We start from the raw sequence: 24,114 nt of genomic DNA, 5'->3' as shown, positions 1-24,114 counted from the left end.
TTCTTAGTCTTTAAGAGCAACCACTGTACTATACTTTTCTCAATAAATTATTTGTATTTGTAGTTGCAGGGGCCCGTTTCTCAAAAGCTTGTAACTCGTAATACAAGTGGAAGTCCCTTTCTAACAAAAGCTGTCAAAAAGTGACATCCGCTTGTATTACAAGTTACAAGCTTTTGATCTTAATAACTAGGTACATTCAGAGTCATATGGGCCCTGGCAGGGCATTGCAATGTCATACAAATTTCAATTTACAATAATCCCAAAAAAAAATATAAACCCTCTAGTCCTAATTTTATACATTATATCACATTTATGATTAATAATGTAATGTTATGTTGTTTTTATAATGTTTTAGCCACAACTAGACGTGCCGGCCTCGACATCGCAGACACAATACTAACGTCGCTAGAAAACAATCACGCTCTAAGCAAAACCCTGCTGCCCGAACTTATCACACTCATAGCAAAAACATACGAAAGCGAGACCAAAACAATATTCACAACCGCGTCAAAAGCTTTTATAGACAAAAAACAACTTTTCGACAAAGAAATAATAAGAAAAACAATATTTAACCTTTTGGATAACGTATTGAAAAATTCAACAAGCAATTTACACGACGTCAAAATTTATAAAGACACTGTGAAACTGACAGTTGAATTTGTCAAGAGTTTACGAGATGTCAAACTAGAGGAATTGTTACATGTTGTTTTTGACATTAGTAAAAATGATGTCAATGTCAGAACGCTGTATGTGTTGGCGGTTATGAAGAGTGCGTTTGATTTTGACAGTGACATGTCAAGGAATATTTTAGGAAGGAAGGATTGTATCTTATTAAATTGTTTGCTGGGATTGACAATCGACCAAAACGACGCATTCAAAATGGAGACGATTTTGAAAATTTTAGAGGAATATTCCGAAGGCATTTTGGAGCTGAAATATATGGTGAGTTCAAAATAAATATACATTGTAACATAGAGAAATATAGTAAGAATAGAGTGCTCACTCCATACATCAGTTTTGGTACCAAAAACTATTATTTTCGTAGTTGACATCTAGCATCGAGTAGCGGAATTATCAGTACCGCTACATGTCTCGTATGTCGCGACTCACGAAAATTGTATTGAACAACATTTTACAACTAATATTAAAGCAGAGGAGTTGAAAATAGATTTCCGGCTATCCGGTTATATTATTAGCTGAAAATTGTTGAGCATAGACTTTTGGGTCGGTGCAACATCTATTGTTAAGTATAGCAGTACTGATAGTTCCGCTACTCGATGCTAGATGTCGACTATGAAAATAATAGTCTTTTTGGTACCAACACTGATGTATGGAGTGAGCACTCTATGTATTTTTTTTCGTCTCGCTTCGTCTGCTTGTCTTCTATGACATAAAAAAAGTATTGCCAAATCTATTATAGTAGTTTATGCAACAGTGATATAATAAGGGTCCTTAAATTCAAGGGTCGAAGTTACAAAACGAGACGTAGTCGAGTTTTGTAAAAAAAGACCCGAGAATTTTAAGAACCAATTATGAGCTGTTGCATACATTACTTTTTCTATGACAGCTGCAGCAAAAAAAAAAAAAAAAAAAAAAAAAAAAAAAAAAAAAAAAAAAAAAAAAAAAAAAAAAAAGTTATTATTAAAAAAAAGAGTTATTATTAAAAAAAAAGAGTTATTATTTAAAAAAAATTGAGTTATTATTTAAAAAAAAAAAGAGTTATTATTGTAAATGAAAACATACCTCTTTCAATCAAGATGATCGGAACTTGTATCTTTAAAAAAAATAAAGCAGTTGTATTATACTCATAAGATGACTGCTAGCAGTCATCTTATGAGCCTATAGACAAAGCATTCAAATGACATTGCTTTAGATATCACTGTCAGTCATTTAATTGACACATTTAAGTGCTGGAGTAGAAAAAATTGTTTTAAAGGTAACCTGTTTTTTCCAGGAAGCAATACAAGTTATATCAGACATAATCATAAACTTCACACCAGCATTAGTCAAAGAACTGCATAAAAACATCAAACTATGTTTTACATCGCTGAAGAAACACTGGAAAAACACACCAAAGACAATAACCACCAGCATTCAGACCTGGCTGAATACGCTGCCAATAAAAAAAATAACCGAATCCATAGAACATGAGCTTTTTACAACCGAACATCACTCACACATACAAGCTTTCAACATTATGTCAGACATATTTGACATGACCGAACTATCACCAGATGTCAAAGTGCAAATGTCAAAATGGCCAAAATATTTGACGAAGTTATACGCGTCCGGTAGATTAGAAGAATATTTCTATGAAGAAATGTCATATTTTACTGACACGCTGACAGTCAGCTTGAAGTTTTTGTCAACAGAAGATGCCAAGAACATTTTGAAAGGGGAGATGCCTAGAAATGGTATTTCGTTTGGAGCATTTTTTATTGAAGGGTGTTTTGAAGTGTTGACTGAAAAACCTTTTATCTTGTTGGAAGATGGCGTAAAGGAATGTAGCGTTCTTTTGAATGATATAATAAGGTTGGCTGTGAAGAAAAATTTAAAACAACGATATGGAAATGTATTGGAATTGGTGGATAAGGTGAGATATAGTCTGTTAAGCTGGATGTGTCAGTAGCAATGTAAAGCGAACTAAAGCATGGTGTCCCTAGGAAACGAACAAAAAGCAGCAATGTACATCGAACAACGATGAAATATACAAAACTGTTACACAGATATAAACGAATCGTTATTTTCGAATAATTCAAACGTAGTGATGCTAACCCGCTATTTTCAAATTTGCCGCCTTTTTCTACTGACTAGATTTGCTTGGCCAAATTTATTAATTTTGTATCAAGCAGAAACGCTTAAAAACAAATTAAAAGTCGGCAAATTCACTGTCTTGGGTGGGACATGAACCCACGACCACTGAATCGCTAGCCCAGTGCTTTGCCAAGGCCATAGTGACATCTAGTTATACTTCTAACAAAATTAATATTTTTAGGGTTCTGTACCTCAAAAACGGAACCCTTATAGGATGAGATCTTTACCTATAGATGACAGGAAAACCTATTAGAAATGTACAGTCAAGCGTGAGTCGGACTTAATGTACGGAACCCTTGGAACGCGAGTCCGATTCGCACTTGGCCGGTTTTTTTAGTATGGGTTAGCGCATCGTTACTGATCAATTTCCAATATGACTTGGAACTCCGGTAGCCGTTTGAGAAGTGTAACGCTCTTACGGTAGATGTCGCTAGGGCCTCCCTAAGGTTCATTATATGGTGGAAATATTCGCTGTATTGGGTAAGGTCTTGGTAGCTCAGATGGCAGATATAGAGCTTGGAAGATCAGCTCTTTTCCAAAATGATGTAAGGCATTTTGGCATAAAATAGTTTAAAATTAGTTAGTGATTAGCGTAGGGGTTTTTTTTTAAATAGTTATTTCGCGATGCTAATAAATTTTATTGCACATTTGTTATTTTTACAGCTCTGGCCGACGTACGAACAGCACGCGACCTTCGTCCAAAAGCACTGTCTCCTAGCCAACCTACAGTGCCTCGGACCGGGGTCGGAATCGAACCCACTGCAATGGGCGATGCGGGTCGTATGCTCGCAAGACGCGTCGCTCGACCAACGGACGAAGCTCCTGAGTTTCTTACCCGAGGAGGCATTCCAGTTAGTATTTCTCCTCTTCCCCGCGTTATCCCGGCCTTTTTGCCACGGCTCATGGGAGCCTGGGGTCCGCTTAACCTTTTGGACGCCAATGACCGATATATCCGCACCATAGGTTCAACGCCAAAGACTGATTAATCGGTCACATACCACAGACATAGAGAAATATAGTAAGACAAGAGTGCTCACTCCATACATCAGTTAGACTATTAATTTCAGTGTCTACATCTGGCATCGAGTAGCGGAACTATCAGTACTGCTACTTGACAATAGATGTAGCACCGACCGGAAAGTCTTATCTCAACAACATAAGACTTTCCGGTCGGTGCTACATCTATTGTCAAGTAGCAGTACTGATAGTTCCGCTACTCGATGCTAGATGCTAATAGTCTTTTTGGTACTAAAACTGATGTATGGAGTGAGCAATCTATGTATTTTTAGGGGAACGGGGAACCCAAAGGGTAAAAACGGGACCCGCTAACCGCTAACTAAGACTCCGCTGTCCGTCCGTCCGTCCGTCCGTCCGTCTGTCACCAGGCTATATCTCGCGAACCGTGATAGCTAGACAGTTGAAATTTTCACAGATGATGTATTTCTATTGCCGCTATAACAACAAATACTAAAAACAGAATAAAATAAAGATTTTAGTGGGGCTCCCATACAACAAACGTGATTTTTGACCTAAGTTAAGCAACGTCGGGCGGGGTCAGTACTTGGATGGGTGACCGTTTTTTTGCTTCTTTTTTTTGCTTGTTTTGCTCTATTTTTTGTTGATGGTGCGGAACCCTCCGTGCGCGAGTCCGACTCGCACTTGGCCGGTTTTTTTTCTCTATGTCACAGAGCAACATCGACCTACGTGCATATACATAAAGTTCAACTTCAGTTTTGACACTTCAATGATGTGGCGTTTGACGTTTTTGCTTTTGTGTTTGACACGGCGTGGAAAAGGTTAACAACTAATCCCAAAAATTGACGCAGCCACTAGTTTTTACGAAACCGCCTGTCATCTGACCTTCCAACCCAGAGGGGAAACTAGGCCTTTCTCGGGGCCCAAACTAGCCCCATACCAAATGTTAACTTTTGACGAAAAAATTATTAACATTACGAAACATAAAATCAACATGCTAGGCTTTGTGCGGAAAGAGAAGAGTTGTAGATTGTATGGGCTCCCCTACATTTCACTACTCGTCTCTTTCCGCACAGACTATCAAAAAATATGACCTATAAATAAGTACCTATATTCAAATTACTTCTACACATTTCATGATATCAGGACATATAGGGACCGTGCGCGTTGGCGGGTCTGCCATCTTGTGGCCTGAATCGGAAACATAAACATGTACATTGCCAAAGCAAGTGCTGCCATCTACCGTTCTCGTACGCTTGCTTGTGCATAGTAGGTTCTGCCATCTTGTGGGCTCGGAAGCATAAACTTCACATTTACTCCTCGCGTCAAAAATCTGACGGCTCCTGTGCTGCCCCCTACAGTTCATGCACGCTCCCTATACATAAACATAAATAAAATAAGCACAGGGCGGACACGCCATATATCAAAAATGATTTGCGTATATATGTGTGCATGGCACGTCTGTACTCGCGTCATTGTGTGTGTGTGGGTGAGTCGCTATACTGAGAGCACGCCAGAAGTCTGTCAGATTGCAGTCGCGGGGCGAGCGCGGGGCGAGGTAATGCGAGTCGGGGCGGGGCGGTGCGCGGCCGTTCTGTATGATAATACTATTACTTATTCTGTGTACGCGAGTGGAATAAGTTACCAGAAACAGTGATATGTGCTCCTTCAGTGAACAGTTTTAAAAACAGACTTGACAAACACTTAAAACAACAAAAAAATGAACATTAATCGTTAAAAAAAACAAGTGCAGTGATATACACGCATCAGCTTTCTGCTGCTAGTGTATTAAACAATATAATAATATAATATAATATAACGCCGCTATACTTACTCAACCTCGTATCTGCAACACTCATTTGATGACAAAAACACCCGTATTCCGAATGAAAGAAAAGCGACATTTCCATCAAATGATTGTTGCAGATAAGTCGCTGCGGGCAAAATAATAAAAAATGTCTACCTACCTACATATATATTTTCTTGTCTATATTTTGCAAACACTTAATAAATTTGCACATAATAATATTAATATTATATAACTAATAAAAATGTACTCGTCAAGATAATTAACTCTTACTTCTTAGTATAAGTAATTTCAACTTCAACTTCAACTTCAACATTTATTCAGCAAATAGGCCACAAGGGCACTTTTACACGTCAACATTGAATTTACATAAAAGCAAAATAATAATAATTATACATCAACAATTATTAAATACAACTACAACTACCAAATCAAACTAACGTAATACAATTACTTAGAGATGTATAAGGTCTCTTAATGTCGAATTACATAAAAAAACTATAATAATAATATTAAAATAAAAACAAAACAGATACATGGAAAAAAAATCTAAACTTATTTAGAGGTGTAAATGTCTCTAAGTGTCAGAACTAAAAAATAACATAGTTTATCAAATTATCCTTAGAGATGTATAGGGTCTCCAAGAGTCACAATCCTGTATGATTAACACATTACGAGAAAAAAAAAAAACATACGAGAACCGAATGAGGCGTCTCACTGCAATTAAATTAAAAAATAAAGTTACTAAATATATTCGTGTTAGCTTAAACAGACCCGTCTCCACAAACAGCACCCGTTCACGAGTACGACGCGTATCTCAGCCATCGCCTCCCTCAACCTTCATTCGGGAAAGTGGCGACCCGATCAACGACGCCACCGTAAGCAAAGACTTTTAAGCGAGCATGACATGTTCAAGCTACCGGCCTATATTAATATTAAAATAGTGATAACACTTAGCTGTGAGACACAGCATTTTGTGCTCGTATGTTACATAAAAGACGGTATAGTTTCACATAATTACTAGCCTAAATTGACTTAGAGATGTAAAGGTCTCTAAGTGTCCGAATCATTAAAAATATAAGTATGTACAATAAAATAAAAATAATAAAATGAATAAATACTTAGGGATGTAAAGGTCTCCAAGTGTCAGAATCATTAAAAATAAAATAAATAATTACTTAGAGATGTATATGGTCTCCAAGTGTCCAAAACTAAAATTAAATTAAACAATATAATCAAGCGAGAACATGATTGTCTCATGTGTCAATTCTACTGGACACTAGCATATTTAATTTACAATGAAAAAACAATATTTATTGAACTCTTATCATACTATCGAAATCAAGCTACAGGCTTAAAGGCATCTCTATCGTGTATAAAATCATTTACAGTGTAGTACGCCTTACTTAACAAGGAGCGCTTAATGTGTGACTTAAATTTGGTAAGTGGTAAATTCGCTATGTCAGTAGGGACTTTGTTATAAAAACGTGTACAGTTCCCGACGAAAGACGTACTAACCTTACGGAGGCGGTGGGCGGGCACAGCAAGTTTAACGTAAAACGTAATGTTAACTCATGTAAGTGAATTGTAATATTCTTATGAGTAATAAAATTCTTTAAACCTAGATATGAGGTTGAGTAAGTATAGCGACGATAAGATAGTTGCCAAGAGGAATTTGCTACATACAGAGATGTGTGCAGGTTACCGGAAGTGAAGGCGTCAGTATCCTCATTATTTCCGGCGCGGCTGAGGGAGCTGCGGCCCGCGCTGCTCGAGGCGGCTGCAGTGCGGCCTGACGCTTTGCTGCCGACTATCGCCGCGCTTGCAGGCAGTAAGTCCACCTTTTGTTTAACCCCTCGTTTCCCAGGACCTCTCAAATCCATACAATTCCGACTCCTATTGGAGCCACTGGGATCTGACAGGTTAAATGTTTTACTTTTAACAAGCAGAAACGTCTGCGAATGATGCTTGGAATAAATTTAGAAGTTGAATAATTACTCTCATGGGTGAGACTTGAACTTGAAGAAGTGTAACACTCTTACGGTAGATGTCGCTCGGGTCCCCTTGACGGGGTCCCGTTGTTTCCCATAAAGTTTTAAGTCATAATGTATTGTTTGTCATATTATCATTAGTCATAAAACTGAAACCGTTAACATTTCAGGATTTTCGTTGGGTTATCCTATAGATAGGTTAGGTTAGGTTTGTTTTATGGCAACCCTGAAAAGTGACGCGTTTCTGAAACAAATGAATTATGACTAACGAAAATTCGGGCAAACAATACATTATGGCTTAAAACTATTTGGGAAACAATAGAGACCCCCCTTGACCCATATGGTGGAATGTTTTGCTGGCGATGGATGAAGTCTTGGTGGCTCAGATGGCAGAGCGCTGGAGTATCTATCTAAAGGCCGTGAGTTCAAGTCGGACAGACAGACCGCGTTTTGGTAAGAAAACTGATGTAATGGAGTTACCACTCTTTCTTTACTTATATTTGTCTACTATTATTTAATTTTATTCTGTGCTATTGCTCCCTTCCCCTGTGTGGAATAAGCGTCTTTACGTGCGAGTGTTTTTGTATTGACTGTGGAATATTTTCAGACGACACAAACACGGGCTGGTGGGACACGGCCCTCGAGTCTTGCGTGGCGGCTTCGGCTAAACGGAACACCGCGGATTTGTGTGGGACACTGTTCCACAGATGCCAAGGCGAGAGGGCCTGCGAGCGCGTTTTAGTTCCATTGCTCAGGTTAGATAAGATTCCAGATATTTAAGAGCCCAGCAACGTGCACACTAGCGCCACTGCTAAATAATCGTGATTATTTAAAATTAAAATTAAATTAAATTTATTGAAGACCAACAAAGGATCAATTTCGTTAGTGACACATTTAATCTTACAACTAATGTTAGTAGGTACACACACACAAACTTATTTAAATTTAACGAAATATATTTAAAAAAAGGGGCCGCTAAGTACTGTATCTTGTATTAAAGTACCTCTTGAATACATCAAACTAGTTTTTCTGTTGCTGGATTCGTCGATCTATGCGTCCAAAGTTATAACGACCGTTTTTGTTTTGAGTTCATAGACGAATCCAGCTACATAGAAAATAGTTTGATTTATTCAAAAGGTACAAGATACAGACGATACAGTACGTAGCAGCCGCCTTTTTTAAATATCTTTCCTTAAATTTAAATAATCACGGGTATTTAGCAGTGGCACTAGTGTGCATGTCGATGGGCTCTTAACAAAGAAATAAAGTTTTTGTTCCTGCCTTGAAACCCTCGTCATGCTCAAGATTCTACTTTTTAAACCCCTAGCGTACAGAAAATTATGGGGCTTATCGCTTAATATTTTCCCGGTCTCAATATTTTCGCGAAGGATGAACAAACTACTGCCGAGTGCAACGCAAAAATTTCCCGTGTCGAAAGATGGCAGTAAATTTAAGAGTGCTATTACATTTCGGGGATGAGCGAGTTTAGGTATTTTACGCGCTGCGGCAGGCCCCGCGATCTCAGGTCGCCGAACCCTTCCACCGCATTTTCCCTCGGTCGCACTACAATGATGGATTAAACATTCTTGATCCGATCGTGAAGCACATTGAAATCAATCATAACAACACTAACTGTACTTTAATATCAAAGTCCTAAAAATGTTATTTGGTACGAAAGTACTAAATCCAGTGCAAATATACATACTTATGTAGGTCATTATTACTAGAAAGAAATTATACGTACTTACTTAGGTACTCGCTTATTTTCATTTTTCGTCATTGCATATGGTATAGGTTGTATAGTGAAACTATTTTAGCTATATAATAAAACCTTTAATTTGTATCTTAAGTTTAGAAACGAGCTGATACTAAGCATCTGATGATGAAGCCTGATGATGATGATGAAGGTGGTCACGGATACCAATCAACCATGTAGTAACATGATTAGGCTCGTTTGATTCGTCTCAACAAGATCTTTGGCACTAGGTGACACTCAGGGTCTGATAATGGAGCTGGAAGGTGGCAGCTGGTACCAGTCAACTATGCAATTAAACCACTTCGTGTTTGAGCTCGTTTGATTCGTCTCAACAAGATCTTTGGCACTAGGTGATACTCAGGGTCTGATGATGGAGCTGGAAGGTGGTCACCGGTACCAGTCAACCATGCAACTAAACCACTTCGTGTTTGTGCTCGTTTGATTCGTCTCAACAAGATCTTGGACACTAGGTGATACTCAGGGTCTGATGATGGAGCTGAATGGTGGTCACCGGTACCAGTCAACCATGCAACTAAATTACTTCGTGTCTGGGATGACAACCTTCCAGCTGCACATCAGACCCTGTGAGTACTATGTTGTGTCAAAGATCTTGTTGAGACAAATCAAACGAGCCCAAACACGAAGTGATTTAGTTGCATAATTGACTGGTACCAGTGACCACCTTCCAACTCCATCATCAGACCCTCAGTACTATCTTGTGTCAAAGATCTCGTTGAGAGGAATCAAACGAGCCCAAACACGAAGTGGTTTAGTTGCATGGTTGACTGGTACTGGTGACCACCGTCCAGCTCCATCATCAGACCCTCAGCACTATCTTGTGTCAAAGATCTTGTTGAGACGAATCAAACGAGCCCAAACACGAAGTGGTTTAGGTGCATGGTTGACTGGTACCGTTGACCACGTTCCAGCTTCATCGTCAGACCCTGAGTTCTATCTTGTGTCAAAGATCTCGTTGAGAGGAATAAAACGAGCCCAAACACGAAGTGGTTTAGTTGCGTGGTTGACTGGTACCGGTGCCAACCTTCCAGCTCCATTATCAGACCCTCAGTACTATCTTGTGTCAAAGATCTTGTTGAGACGAATCAAACGAGCCGAAACACGAAGTGGTTTAGTTGCATGGTTGACTGGTACCGTTGACCACCTTCCAGCTCCATCATCAGACCATGAGTCCTATTTTGTGACAAAGATCTTGTTGAGACGAATCAAACGAGCCGAAACACGAAGTGGTTTAGTTGCATGGTTGACTGGTACCGTTGACCACCTTCCAGCTCCATCATCAGACCCTCAGTACTATCTTGTGTCAAAGATCTCGTTGAGAGGAATCAAACGAGCCCAAACACGAAGTGGTTTAGTTGCATGGTTGACTGGTACTGGTGACCACCGTCCAGCTCCATCATCAGACCCTCAGTACTATCTTGTGTCAAAGATCTTGTTGAGACGAATCAAACGAGCCCAAACACGAAGTGGTTTAGGTGCATGGTTGACTGGTACCGTTGACCACGTTCCAGCTTCATCGTCAGACCCTGAGTTCTATCTTGTGTCAAAGATCTCGTTGAGAGGAATAAAACGAGCCCAAACACGAAGTGGTTTAGTTGCGTGGTTGACTGGTACCGGTGCCAACCTTCCAGCTCCATCATCAGACCCTCAGTACTATCTTGTGTCAAAGATCTTTTTGAGACGAATCAAACGAGCCGAAACACGAAGGGGTTTAGTGGCATGGTTGACTGGTACCGTTGACCACCTTCCAGCTTCATCATCAGACCCTGAGTGCTATCTTGTGTCAAAGATCTCGTTGAGAGAAATCAAACGAGCCCAAACACGAAGTGGATTAGTTGCATGGTTGACTGGTACTGGTGACCACCTTCCAGCTTCATCATCAGACCCTGAGTCCTATCTTGTGTCAAAGATCTCGTTGAGAGAAATCAAACGAGCCCAAACACGAAGTGGTTTAGTTGCGTGGTTGACTGGTACCGGTGACCACCTTCCAGCTCCATCATCAGACCTATATATTCTGATTCTGACATGTCATCAAAAGCATTTGTATTCAGCCATTTTTTAATTTTTTAGTACCTATAAAATATCAGATCATTTCAAATATCTTTAATGCTGTCCGGTAGTTACATACTATACTACAAAACCAAATCCACAGTACTAGGATCAAAGTTTCTCAGTCGCCGTTTACACGCACTGTCACGCACACAGTATAGCATTTTACACGGCGCCTGCCGCACACAATGATAAAAAACCTCGTCGTCGCCGTTGAAAACGTGCGGAGCCGACCGACACACGTCCTACCTCTACAAGCTCTGCCGCGGCACTGAGCTCACGACCGCGCGTCATCGGTAATATTAGAGTCGTTTTCAAAAAATTGCCAAAAAATAATAGTAGAATTTCATAAACACTAATGTATACCATCAGTATAAGCAAACGCTGCAGATTGCTTGAGTATGAAAATGACTTCGATATTAAGTAGAATTTCGTAGGAATTGACACTTGTTTCGGAGAGAAAATTGAGTTTGTTTTTCTTCGATTTTCTCTTTCTCAAAGGTATTTAGGGAAAATGTCAAAAGTAATTCCTAATGTACAGGGTATTAGTAATACAAAATAGCCAGCTTTACCGGAGTAAACTTCTCAACATTTACAAATACGAGCTCACAATTTAGTGCTTCACGTGGTTTTTCGGAAACAACCATCAGAAAAAAAATCATTACTAATTTAATAAGCCCTTTTTCCAATATTTAAAAAGTAATTCCTGAAGATAAGAAGACGCTTTTACCGTAACAAGTACTCATTGTTTCTAATAATGACCCTAAAGTACTGAATGTCATCGAGGAATATCATCAATTTTGCAGTATTTTGACTTTTCTTGTTGGAGCGCTCTTAAGTAGAGTCCAGACGAGCTGGGCAAATCGACCGATTTGATCAGGAAAATAATTGGCGCCAATCTCATCTAGCGTCCACACGTACACAATTTAATCACCAATTTGCATTCCATAGATACTAACTTCGAAAATTAGCATTTTTGCGTCAGCACATGCTGATTTGATCGGGGAATCAAATTGGCGTTTGCGTCCGCACGGCCACTCCACTTTACTGTGACTACAAAATTTACTATGACATTAACCCTCTATACACTATTGTCTTTGCCAGATGGCGTTTATGGCAACACTTACTTTTTTTTTAAATATTATAGATGGGCTTACTCATGGCCACATACTAGCCGAGGCGAAGACGTGGCCTACGATGCAGCGAGCCTGCCCAGAAGGTGCCTGTTCACCCTTGATTTGAAGGTTGCCGGGTTATATGAGCTCGGAAATATAGACGCCGGCAAGGAATTCCATTCCTTGGCAGTGCGCATAAGCATAGAGAAAAAAATACATAGAGTGCTCACTCCATACATCAGTTTTAGTACCAAAAAGACTATTAGCATCTAGCATCGAGTAGGGGAACTATCAGTACTGCTACTTGACAATAGATGTAGCACCGACAGGAAAGTCTTATCTCAACAGCATAAGACTTTCCGGTCGGTGCTACATCTATTGTCAAGTAGCAGTACTGATAGTTCCGCTACTCGATGCTAGATGTCGACACTGAAATTAATAGTCTGAACTGATGTATGGAGTGAGCACTCTTGTCTTATTATATTTCTCTATGGCATAAGAAACGAGGAAGCAAAGCGCTTCGTGCGAATTGGTGGAATACTTATGCATACTTTTATTCCCCAGACACTCATCAACAGACATCAGCGAGAGATTCCTAGCGCCAGTGCTAGACCGCGTCCTAGGTAACCTGAAGAAAGGACCTAAGGTCGACCCGGCGCATCCTGGCTTCAGGAAATGCTGGGAGGAGTACATGATCAGTCTGTATTTGTTGCTGGTCGCTTTCGAAAAGGTAAACTGAAGGTTAACTTAGGAAACTTTGGTTATCGATTAGTTAATTAGTTCCATCGTTCGGTTTCTTTCTAGATCCAATAGGGTAACACGTTATAGTCTGTCAAGCCGGATATGTCAGTAGCAATGTAAAGAAAACTAAAGTATGGTATCCCTAGGAAACGAACAAAAAGCAGCAATGTACATCGAACAACGACGAAATGTAAACAAAACAGTTCCACAGATAAGATATAAATGACACGCGATTTTCGAACAATTCAAACGTAGTGTTGCTAACCCGCGGTTTTTCAAATTTGTCACCTTTTTCTACTGACAAGATTTGCTTGACCAAGTATAGTTAGTTAATTAATTTATGTAACAATGATGTATTTTACATTTGCAGCTTCCCACGTCGTCTTTAGAATCGCCATCATCAGTTTTGTACAGTGCGACCACTAACGCTACACCCTGGCACCTCGTGAGGGAGACATGCAGACGATGCCACCAGCTCAGAGATAATTTACACCGCCCCATGCCAGATGATCGGCTCTACCCTATGTACAGGTAAATATATGTAGGTTAACTGGAAGAAATCCCTTAAAGGGATAAGTTCGCCTTTGTAATGCCTATCCTGTGCCATAAATTTGTGTCCTGAGTTTTGTACAATAAAGAGTTTATACATTACATACAACCATACATATATGCCTGAAACTATATATGTTTGCCTTATATATAATCTGCCGTCCCTATACAGCGCGACTGCCGAAACAGCACCTTGATATCTGTTGCGATTTCTGATAAAAGTTAATAACAAAGTGGAGAAACCCTACACCTGCGAAATATAAAAATGTCAGCCTACTTGTTTGTTTCAATAGGGAGTAACACTGCAATGTCTTGCCGCCAGAGTGCAGCACTAGCGCGTTTCGTAAACCATAGAGTAACTTATACATACTGTACCTTAAACTGTTTTCTGACAAGTTTTCACAGACAATAAAATATGACATTGATACATCAAGGCGGTTTGTATACAAAGTGTCTACCGGGAAACGCGAAATCGAAACTCGGCTATCTGCCTCTTTATCGCTCAAATATGCAAGAGTGACAGAGAGGTTAGATAACAAAATTTCGACTCTTTCGCTTGTGCTAGACCCTTAGATTGTGAGTGATTGTGGAAGTGGCGCCCTCTACGCTGAGTTTCGCGTAATATTCCCTATTGATCACGAAAGCTTATAAGAAAAAAAAAAGTATAATTATTTTTTGTGCTTTCTGCGCAGAAAGCTCCAATGCCTGATATACAACGTGATGTGTGCTGCCATCTGTCGGCGGCGGCCGGCGGCGCCTCTATACGAACAACTACTTAGTACTGACGCGTTACAGAAAATTGTCGATGAGAGGGAAGAGTATGTGCTGCCTATACGCGCTAGCTGGGTTAGTATGGCCATATACCAATCTTATACCTTTAACCTCCTAAGGCCCAAGGTCCTACCTGTAGTACTGATTCAGTTCGATGTCATTTAAACCATGTTCAATTGGAACAGAGTCACTTAGGAGGTTAAACGAGCAATTCTTTTATATTTATATGTATATTTCGGGGATACATAGGAGCTCAAACGATATCTTACAGTACAAATCGTTCTGCCATTTCTTCCGGGGGGAAACGCGCACACACTCGCACTTCTCACTCACTACATACAAAATCCAATCTGTAATGACGACAAATACATAGAAAATGACACACGTCAAAAATAAATCTTGCACACCTCGATCTCTGTATTGTGTACAACACGCACCGCACTAGTTGTGTGCATGCACAATTGATCTTGTACCTCGGCAAAGGGGAAATAGTGCGAATGCCGACTCCCTTCCGTGTTGCTCGAAGCCATAAACAAATAAATACTAAAACGAATAACATAGTGCAAGATATTTTAGAGGAAAATATGAAGCCACTGCAAAACATATGGCGGCCGTACAGCGCCATCTGCTTCAGCGGTCAATTTGGTGGCTACAATCTTTGGACTACTTTAAGTGTTTTATTAAATATTATCTTATGAACGTTTCGAAAAATCGTTTCACTGAATGATTCACAAGAATTACGTCTATCAAAATGACATCCTTTCATAATGTCGTCTTTTTTCAGACGCAGCGCACCAAATCACTCCCCGTGGCGGTCCCGCTCGAGCCCAGCACGCTGTCCCCCTCGCACACGCAGCGCTCGCGCATCTTCCTTCGCACTCTCTCCGAGGACCCCATGCTGTTCGATCTACACTCCAGTGTGGAGGAACAAGTATGTACTATAGAGTATTTTTAAACAAATCTACATTCCTATTTGGATCAGACTTAAAAACTCAGTAACACAGGTGAAAAACCCTACAACTGCGGCTTATGTCGCAACTTTCTCAGACAAGTTTTTCTTATGAGAAATCACAATGTTTGAAAACAAACCAAAAACGAATAAACACTGCCTTCGATGACACTTGAATTCGTGACCCCGGGATATCAACTGAGCAACCGTGAGTCACTTAAATCATAGAGAAAAAAATACATAGATTGCTCACTCCATACATCAGTTTTAGTACCAAAAAGACTATTAGCATCTAGCATCGAGTAGCGGAACTATCAGTACTGCTCCTTGACAATAGATGTAGCACCGACCGGAAAGTCTTATGCTGTTGAGATAAGACTTTCCTGTCGGTGCTACATCTATTGTCAAGTAGCAGTACTGATAGTTCCGCTACTCGATGCTAGATGCTAATAGTCTTTTTGGTACTAAAACTGATGTATGGAGTGAGCACTCTATGTATTTTTTTCTCTATGTCACGGCTCACAAAAGCCTGAGGTCCGCTTGGCAACTAATCCCGAGAATTGGCGTAGGCGCTGGTTTTTACGAATACTTTAGAGTGCGATTATCGTTTATAACTTTTTAACACATAGCCATTACAACATTAATTTGACAGGTGGAGGTACAAGACATATCCCTCGTGGAGACGCCATTGAATTGTCACCCTTGTGCCGGCACGCTCACGGCGTTGCTACGCCACGCGGCTGGCGTGTCGACGCTGGCGTCACTATGGCGTATCCTGGCGTGTTTACTGAAAGACGGGACATCGGGGAAGAATCTCAAGTGGATAATAGCTCAGGTACAATATATCCACTGGAGAAACCTTGCTTTTATATCTCTGATAATAAAACAACTACCAGATTTCCTCAATAGGGAGTATTACTGCAATGTTTCGCCGCTAGAGTGCAACACTAGCACCTTTAGTAAACCATAGAGTAACTTATACATACTGTTCCTTAAACTGTTTTGACAAGTTTTCACAGACAATCAAATATGACATTAATACATCAAGGCGGTCTGTTTACAAAGGGCCTACCGGGAAACGCGAAATCGAAACTCAGCTATCTGCCTCTTTATCGCTCGAATATGCAAGAGTGGTAGAGGTTAGATAACAAAATTTCGACTCTCTCGTTTGCGGTAGACCCTTAGATTGTGACTGATTGTGGGAGTGGCGCCCCCTACGCAGAGTTTCGCGTAATATTCCCTATTTGTACGACTGTTCTGTCATTTTATTATTTTATTTATTTTATCACTATAGCGTGCTCTGGCGTGTTTATTGAAAGGGACATCGGGAAATAATCTCAAGTGACTAATAGCTCAGGTACAGTTATTAACTATTAACGAAAAACGCGACCAGCGCGAGTCGGACTCGCACACCGAGGGTTCCGTACTTTTTAGTACAGTCGACATCAGATATATCAGAGCGGCCATGGTGTTTTCAAATATCTGAACACAACTCTATTGTCATGGCACTAGAGTGCGTGTTCAGATATTTTTGAGCACCTTCGGCAGCTCTGATATATCTGATTGCGACTGTAGAGTCGGACTCGCGCACGAAGGGTTCCGTACCATTACGCAAAAAACGGCAAAAAAATCCCGTTGTATGGGAGCCCCATTTAAATATTAATTTAATTCTGTTTGTAGTATTTGTTGTTATAGCGGCAACAGAAATACATCATCTGTGAACATTTCAACTGCCTAATAGCTATCACGGTGCATGAGATACAGCCTTGTGACAGACAGACAAGAAAGACAGCGGAGTCTTAGTAATAGAGTCCCGTTTTTACCCTTTGGGTTCGGAAATATTAAAACATTACTGCCTCTCGGCGAGACTCGAACTCGCGACTCCGGAACATTCAAGCCAATTCATTCTCTCCAGGTGATATGCAATTGTAAAGAAGAGTTGAAGCCGCAAGCTAGTGCTCTGCTCCCGGGTCTGATCGCCGTGCTCGCCTCTATTGATGAGGGAAAGTGTATGAACGGACTGCATTTGGATGTCGTAAGTATATTTTCACATCAATTCGAAAATAGTTATTTGTTTTACAAGGAGGCAAAGTTGTTTAACCGCTCGTGCTAATATTGACACCCGAGCAAGCGAAATATTCAAAAATTACCACCACGAGTCACTTTTTATTTTATTTTCATAAAGCTTTGGATTCCTCCGAAAACGGTGCCGTCATATGACGGCCGTCATATAGCGGCCGCAAAAGACGGCCGTCTTTACGGTGGCGACATGTGGAAAGTACCACGGCGTCATAACACACCGTCATCCACCAAGGTCAAAGCGGCAAATTTGAAAAATGTAGGCGCGAAGGGATAACGTCCCATAGAAAAATTGAATTTCGCGCCTTTTCCTACTGACAAGATTTGCTTGTTTATCTATAATTTACTTGGAGGATGAAATATCATCAGAAGAGGAAAATAATCGTAGTACGGAATCATTTATTCAAATCTCGTGTCATTTATTCAAAATGGCGTCACCGCTATCTAATAAAACGTTCACGAAACTATCGACAAGGTCATGACGGCCGTCATCTTACGTTACGTTGACAATCAACGTAACGTAACGCCGTCTAGGAAACCGCGCCATCTTGTTTACATAGACAACGTTCTAGTGACGTCAGTCAACGCTATATAGCGGCCGTAATATGACGGCACCGTTTTCGGAGGAATCCAAAGCTTTAGTGTTTAAGCATTTAAAAGTTTTTATGAAATCTGTTTTTTGCACCAGATTTTTACTATAATAATAAAAAATCTAAAAACAGTCAAACATAGCTATTGCATAGGTTATGGTTAATATTACATCAAACTATGTAAAAACATTTGCCATAATGTCAATATCCAGAGAGGAAAATGGGGACTACGTTTGTACGAAGAAGCGGCTGTCCCCTTTCCTCTTAAAAAAATAAATATTGAAATTCTATAGTTTGTCAAAGGAATGTCTCATTTCAAACATAGACAGAGATAATCATACTATCTTTGTCTTACAAATGAAAAGGATGACTATGAATATAGGTTTTTGGTTCTTATTTACCGACAAATTGGTTTGACCAACTATAGTAAAATAATTCCTTTCAGCTCGACACCATATTATACTGGAAGGAAGACATCACCAGCGAAGACCTGGACACCATCATCCACCACCTCATCAGGACGTGTATGGAAAACAGAAGGAAAAACGTGTTCGACGGCTTACTGAGGACTCTGCAGGCGTTCCTGGAGTTGTATGGCGCCATACAAGTCGAGTGGAAGAGCTTTGAGGCGTATTATGAAGGTTTGCTGTATGACTATACTTAATAAATATTTTTTTGGCAAAAATTTCATTTTTGGTACAAGCTTTTATCGCTGACTGTACTTTTCTTTCCAAAGGCAACTAATACTCATCGTAACAATTCTAAAAACCCAAAACACAATTAGGTTGCGTTGTTTCATCACAGAGTTCCTATGGCCACCTCCTGTCTCCATCATCAGATCAGCTCGATGGTACCATAATATTGCATCGTCACCCGACTTACACACATATTAACACACACTTACAAACTATTTAACGGTAACTTTTTCTTTCGTATATGACATTTATTCTAGTTTATTTATCGTTGTTGGGTCGATTTTCTTTGGCGAACCAAGAGTGTAATTTATGTGTAGAAACTGTGATCTGACATTCAAAATTTATTCTTTATCTGTTTTAGATCCACACCATGAAACCCGAAAAGCGTTGTTCAAAATAATCAAAACGATATCAAAAACCAAATACATACCAACAGTACTATCAAAAATCGTGGCTAAATTAGACACAGACCCCTCCAATGTGTCCGAATGTTTCGGCTTGGCCATGGCGTGTGGCATACCTGGCGAAAAGGGACCGGCGTTGGGGGAATTTAGGAGATATTTGGAGAAGTGTAATGCGATCACGAGTTACGTACGTGTACTCTATTATGCCTCTTTGGGATGTGCGGAATGCTGTGGGGAGCAAGAATTCAGGTGAGTAAACGATTTTAAAATCCTAATTAAGACATAAGTTTGAGCGCTGGTGGCCTAGCCTAGGTGGTGGCTTAAGGGCGACTTGCAATCCGGAGGTCGCGGGTTCAAACCCCGGCTCGTACCAATGAGTTTTTCGGAACTTATGTACGAAATATCATTTGATATTTACCAGTCGCTTTTCGGTGAAGGAAAACATCGTGAGGAAACCGGACTAATCCCAATAAGGCCTAGTTTCCCCTCTGGGTTGGAAGTAATGTACGGAACCCTTGGAACACGAGTCCGACACGCACTTGGCCGGTTTTTTAACAAACGAAGCCCTCGGTACATTACAACTGGAAACGCAGCCTAATGTTTTTTTCGACTTTGATACAAAGCACAAATATTTTTTTATACCTACTTTTAACAAACTTTTCTTTACAGGAAAATAGCGGACTACGTAACCAAAGTGACCTCTTCAGACCGAACCAAGTGCCTCCACATACTGTCATGTTACCTGTCACGCGGACGCCGCAGCCAATACGTCGCCGACATGTTTGACACGATAGACCTGCCTCACATGATCGATAAGGACCAGAAAGGTAAGGGCTCATCCATTAATTACGTCACACGGTTAGGGGGGGAGGGGGTCAAGAAAATGTGACATGTGACAAGGGGGAGGGGGGAGTCACAAACTTTGTGACGTCACTTTAACTACATCTGTAACCAAACATGGTTTGGGGTTTTTTAATTCGCTGTAATATTAAGATAACTAGTTTTAATCGTGGTATCGTTTTTATGGATGTGTTTTCATTCCTAATCGGCTTCGTGTTATAAATTTCTAACAATGAATTTGTCAAAAATGTTTTTTATTGTTAAAATAATAAAAAAATTAAATGGTTGATTTCATTGAAAACAAAATTGCCAAATATGTGCCGTCACACCAGGGGGGAGGGGTTAGCCAAATGTGACCAAGTGTGACAAGGCCCCCTCCTTGAGGGGAGGGGTCTAACAATCTTCAAATTCGTGTGATGTAATGAATGGATAACCCCTAATCTAAATGCCATGCCATCACGTTTACTAAACAAGAATCGATCGCGACAAAATAATCAGACAAAAATCAACCTTGTTTCACTACTAATACGGTTTAGTATGACTCTGAACTTGTAGTAGTAAGTAATTAGTGAGTTTTATACATTGATTTATACATAATATAATTTTTAAATACTGACATTACTGAATAGGTTAGGTTTATACCTCCCGTACCTCTCGTGCCTTGTGATCGGTTTAAAAACGTAGATATTGACCATTTTTAGGGTTCCGTAGCCAAATGGCAAAAAACGGAACCCTTATAGATTCGTCATGTCTGTCTGTCTGTCCGTCTGTCCGTCTGTCTGTCCGTCCGTATGTCACAGCCACTTTTCTCCGAAACTATAAGAACTATACTGTTGAAACTTGGTAAGTAGATGTATTCTGTGAACCGCATTAAGATTTTCACACAAAAGTAGAAAAAAAAACAATAAATTTTTGGGGTTCCCTATACTTCGAACTGAAACTCAAAATTTTTTTTTCATCAAACCCATACGTATGGGGTATCTATGGATAGGTCTTCAAAAATGATATTGAGGTTTCTAATATCATTTTTTTCTAAACTGAATAGTTTGCGCGAGAGACACTTCCAAAGTGGTAAAATGTGTGTGTACCCCCCCCCCCCCTTTAACTTCTAAAATAAGAGAATGATAAAACTAAAAAAAATATATGATGTACATTACCATGTAAACTTCCAACGAAAATTGGTTTGAACGAGATCTAGTAAGTAGTTTTTTTTTATACGTCATAAATCGCCTAAATACGGAACCCTTCATGGGCGAGTCCGACTCGCACTTGGCCGCTTTTATAAAATCCCGGCTTAACACATTGAGTGCCGAAAACCCGACTATCGCGTATGTTATGATTTCGTTCCCAGGCCGGACGACCCGATAGTCGGGATCGTGGTACTACAGCTTTATATGACGAAATTGTTGTGGCCTGGTGCGGATGTCTTGTTTGCCTGGGTGGCAATGAATGTGTTAAAAACACCATGCTTGTGCATGGATGGACCATACCTATGTAGGCAGGCTCTATAGGCAGATTTTTTAATAGTTTTTGCCCTTGTTGTAATTAAAAATAACACTCCTAGATATGGTGTACTTCCGTTTGGCCCAAATACATTTCGCCAAATTTCACTTCCCAACAAACTTATCGCAATAGTTTCATTTCCCAAAGGAACCTTTAGCAAAGTTACACTTCGCATATAACTTATTTGGTCAAATTATCATTTGGCATGATTTTACTTTGTCAAATGTTATTAGGACAAAAACTTATTTAGCAAACGTTTTTTATTGGCTAATATTATATTCCAAAAAGATGTTTGCTCAAATTGTCACTTCGCAAATTTGGCAAATAGGCATCTCTATTTAAATTTGAACCTAAATTCGTTCTGTTAGAATTTTGAATTTATATAATATTTCTACTCAGGATCAGTTACTTTCTCCATTTTTACTGAGAAAAAATGTCCACAAGTTTTTGGTGCATTTGTATGAAATTTTGGGGCCACTTTTTACTCGTATTAGGGTCGAAAGAGCTCGTGATTCTGACTGGAAATAATACAAAAAATCACAGTTCTGTGTAATGCAGATTGGGGGTAATCTTCATAAATTAAGTTATAGTAGGTACAATGCAGTACCAAAAAAATTACTATGTTTATTAAATTTTTAATCATCAAAATGTCAAAATCAAGTCAATTTCATTTCTGATCAAATCGATCGATTTGATCATCCCGTCTGGATAACTGTCAATGGTTTGCATAGATGGCACCATCATAGCTTGCCGGGGCTTGCCCCTTCTCTAGTTGAGTTCTATGAGATTTGGCTTAAAGGGGCATAAAATTCTATATAAAAAATAAGAATTTGACACAATTCTAGGGATTGACAGAGCAATCTATGCTGGCGCCATCTGCTAAATACTTTGACCGGCCAATCCCATTGATTACCGAATCTTAATTCCTTAATTTTTATTTTAGGTCCTTATATAATTCTAAAATATTATTGCAGATATGTTCATGGTTCAACAAATTACATCCGTTTGCGTAAAACATAACCAAAATGATAAAGTATTTCAAATGAAAGCAAAAATAAAAATACTGCAGGCCCTCTATTGGTATGTAAATTGTATGCCATGTAATATTTTGGGACATGTAAATTATGCTTAATGATACATTTGACTAAATAATACTTGGTAAAATGAAACTTGACCAAATAATTATTTGCTAAACAATAACTTGCCAAAAAAGACTATTGCTAACTGAAAAATTGCGATAAGTTGTTTTGCCAAACATTTTTTTGGGAAATGATAATTTGGGAAACATAGTTTGGGATGTGATACTTTGGGAAACGTTTTTGGCCCATTCATTAGTAAACCCCTAGATATATATATATTTATTTGGAAGGGAGTTTTGGGGGGACACCAATCTCAAGAGTTGTGTACTATTCGAGGATTCGAATCCTTGTAAAGAATAATTGTAACAAATGTATGTTGCAGCTCTACTGCTAGTAAAACACGGGTTACCTCTGATGGACGAGACAATGAAAAGGCGCTGCGTGGCTCAGATCGCTGCGTTAAAGCCTGCCACCGCAAAAGTTCGAAAACTCGTGGTAGACGTCATACAGAAGGCTTACGAAGGTGAGTGCATATGCATCTATAGAGGGCTAACTTCATACATCAGTTTTCTTACCAGAACGCGTCATACATTTTTCGTCAGTCGCGACACACGTGACATCTGGTGTCAAGTAGCGGTACTAATAAATCCATCCAATCAACTTGTTAGGGTTCCGTACCTAAATAGGAGAAAACGGAACCCTTATAGTATAACTCGTGCGTCTGTCTGTGCGACCATCCCCCCCCATATCTCCGAAACTGCTAGGCCTACAATTTTTAAAAAAATACACAAAATAGTTCTTTACCTATAGAGACAGGAAACCTATTAGAAACGTGCAGTCACGCGTGAGTCGGACTTAATGTACGGAACCCTTGGAACGCGAGTCCGACTCGCACTTGTTTTTTTTTATATTTCAGAACTCTTCACCACCCCACCACAGCCACCAGCCAAGCGACAGAAGACAGACACCACTCCCATCCTCAGCGTGAGCAGAGATGATGTATACACCAACAGTATATTGACTTGTCTCGGAGTGTACGCTGTGGATCCAGATGCTGAGGTTGCTGGGGCAGCTAGGGAAGCGTTAGGGGCACATTTGGACAAGGACTTAGGGGCAAGGTGGGTGTTTATGTGTACGACAATAACATAGTACTGTCATCTCGCAGTGTACGCTGTGGATTCAGATGCTGAGGTTGCTGGGCAGCTAGGGAAGCGTTAGGGGCACACTTGGACAAGGACTTAGGGGCAATGTTGGTGTTATGTGTATAACAGTATTCTAACTTGCCTCGGAGTGTACGCTGTGGATCCAGATGCTGAGGTTGCTGGGGCAGCTAGGGAAGCGTTAGGGGCACATTTGGACAAGGACTTAGGGGCAAGGTGGGTGTTTATG

General features: G+C 39.9%; 2 protein-coding genes across 2 annotated transcripts in view; both read left to right on the top strand.

Moving 5' to 3' along the window:
* The first annotated feature begins 608 nt into the window (after positions 1–608).
* On the top strand, positions 609–8,367 carry LOC134659856 (uncharacterized). The gene is made up of 5 exons (XM_063515563.1): positions 609–942; positions 1,955–2,593; positions 3,478–3,665; positions 7,297–7,427; positions 8,195–8,367. The coding sequence occupies exons 1-5, from the start codon at positions 763–765 to the stop codon at positions 8,365–8,367; spliced, it is 1,311 nt and encodes a 436-aa protein (XP_063371633.1). The 5' UTR covers positions 609–762.
* Positions 8,200–24,114, top strand: part of LOC134659854 (uncharacterized) — a 50,136-nt gene continuing 34,221 nt past the window's right edge. Inside the window, exons 1-13 of the mRNA XM_063515562.1 lie at positions 8,200–8,342; positions 13,090–13,255; positions 13,637–13,797; positions 14,508–14,661; positions 15,371–15,517; positions 16,188–16,370; positions 17,451–17,570; positions 18,650–18,845; positions 19,261–19,552; positions 19,973–20,130; positions 23,108–23,248; positions 23,642–23,843; positions 23,997–24,101. Coding sequence (XP_063371632.1) covers positions 13,217–13,255; positions 13,637–13,797; positions 14,508–14,661; positions 15,371–15,517; positions 16,188–16,370; positions 17,451–17,570; positions 18,650–18,845; positions 19,261–19,552; positions 19,973–20,130; positions 23,108–23,248; positions 23,642–23,843; positions 23,997–24,101 — 1,898 coding nt within the window. The 5' untranslated portion in view covers positions 8,200–8,342; positions 13,090–13,216. The remainder of the gene's footprint in view (positions 8,343–13,089; positions 13,256–13,636; positions 13,798–14,507; positions 14,662–15,370; positions 15,518–16,187; positions 16,371–17,450; positions 17,571–18,649; positions 18,846–19,260; positions 19,553–19,972; positions 20,131–23,107; positions 23,249–23,641; positions 23,844–23,996; positions 24,102–24,114) is intronic.

This window comes from Cydia amplana, chromosome 25, assembly GCF_948474715.1.
Source record: "Cydia amplana chromosome 25, ilCydAmpl1.1, whole genome shotgun sequence".
In the NCBI taxonomy this organism is placed as follows: Eukaryota; Metazoa; Arthropoda; class Insecta; order Lepidoptera; family Tortricidae; genus Cydia; species Cydia amplana.
This window is presented reverse-complemented; position numbering and strand designations above follow the sequence as displayed.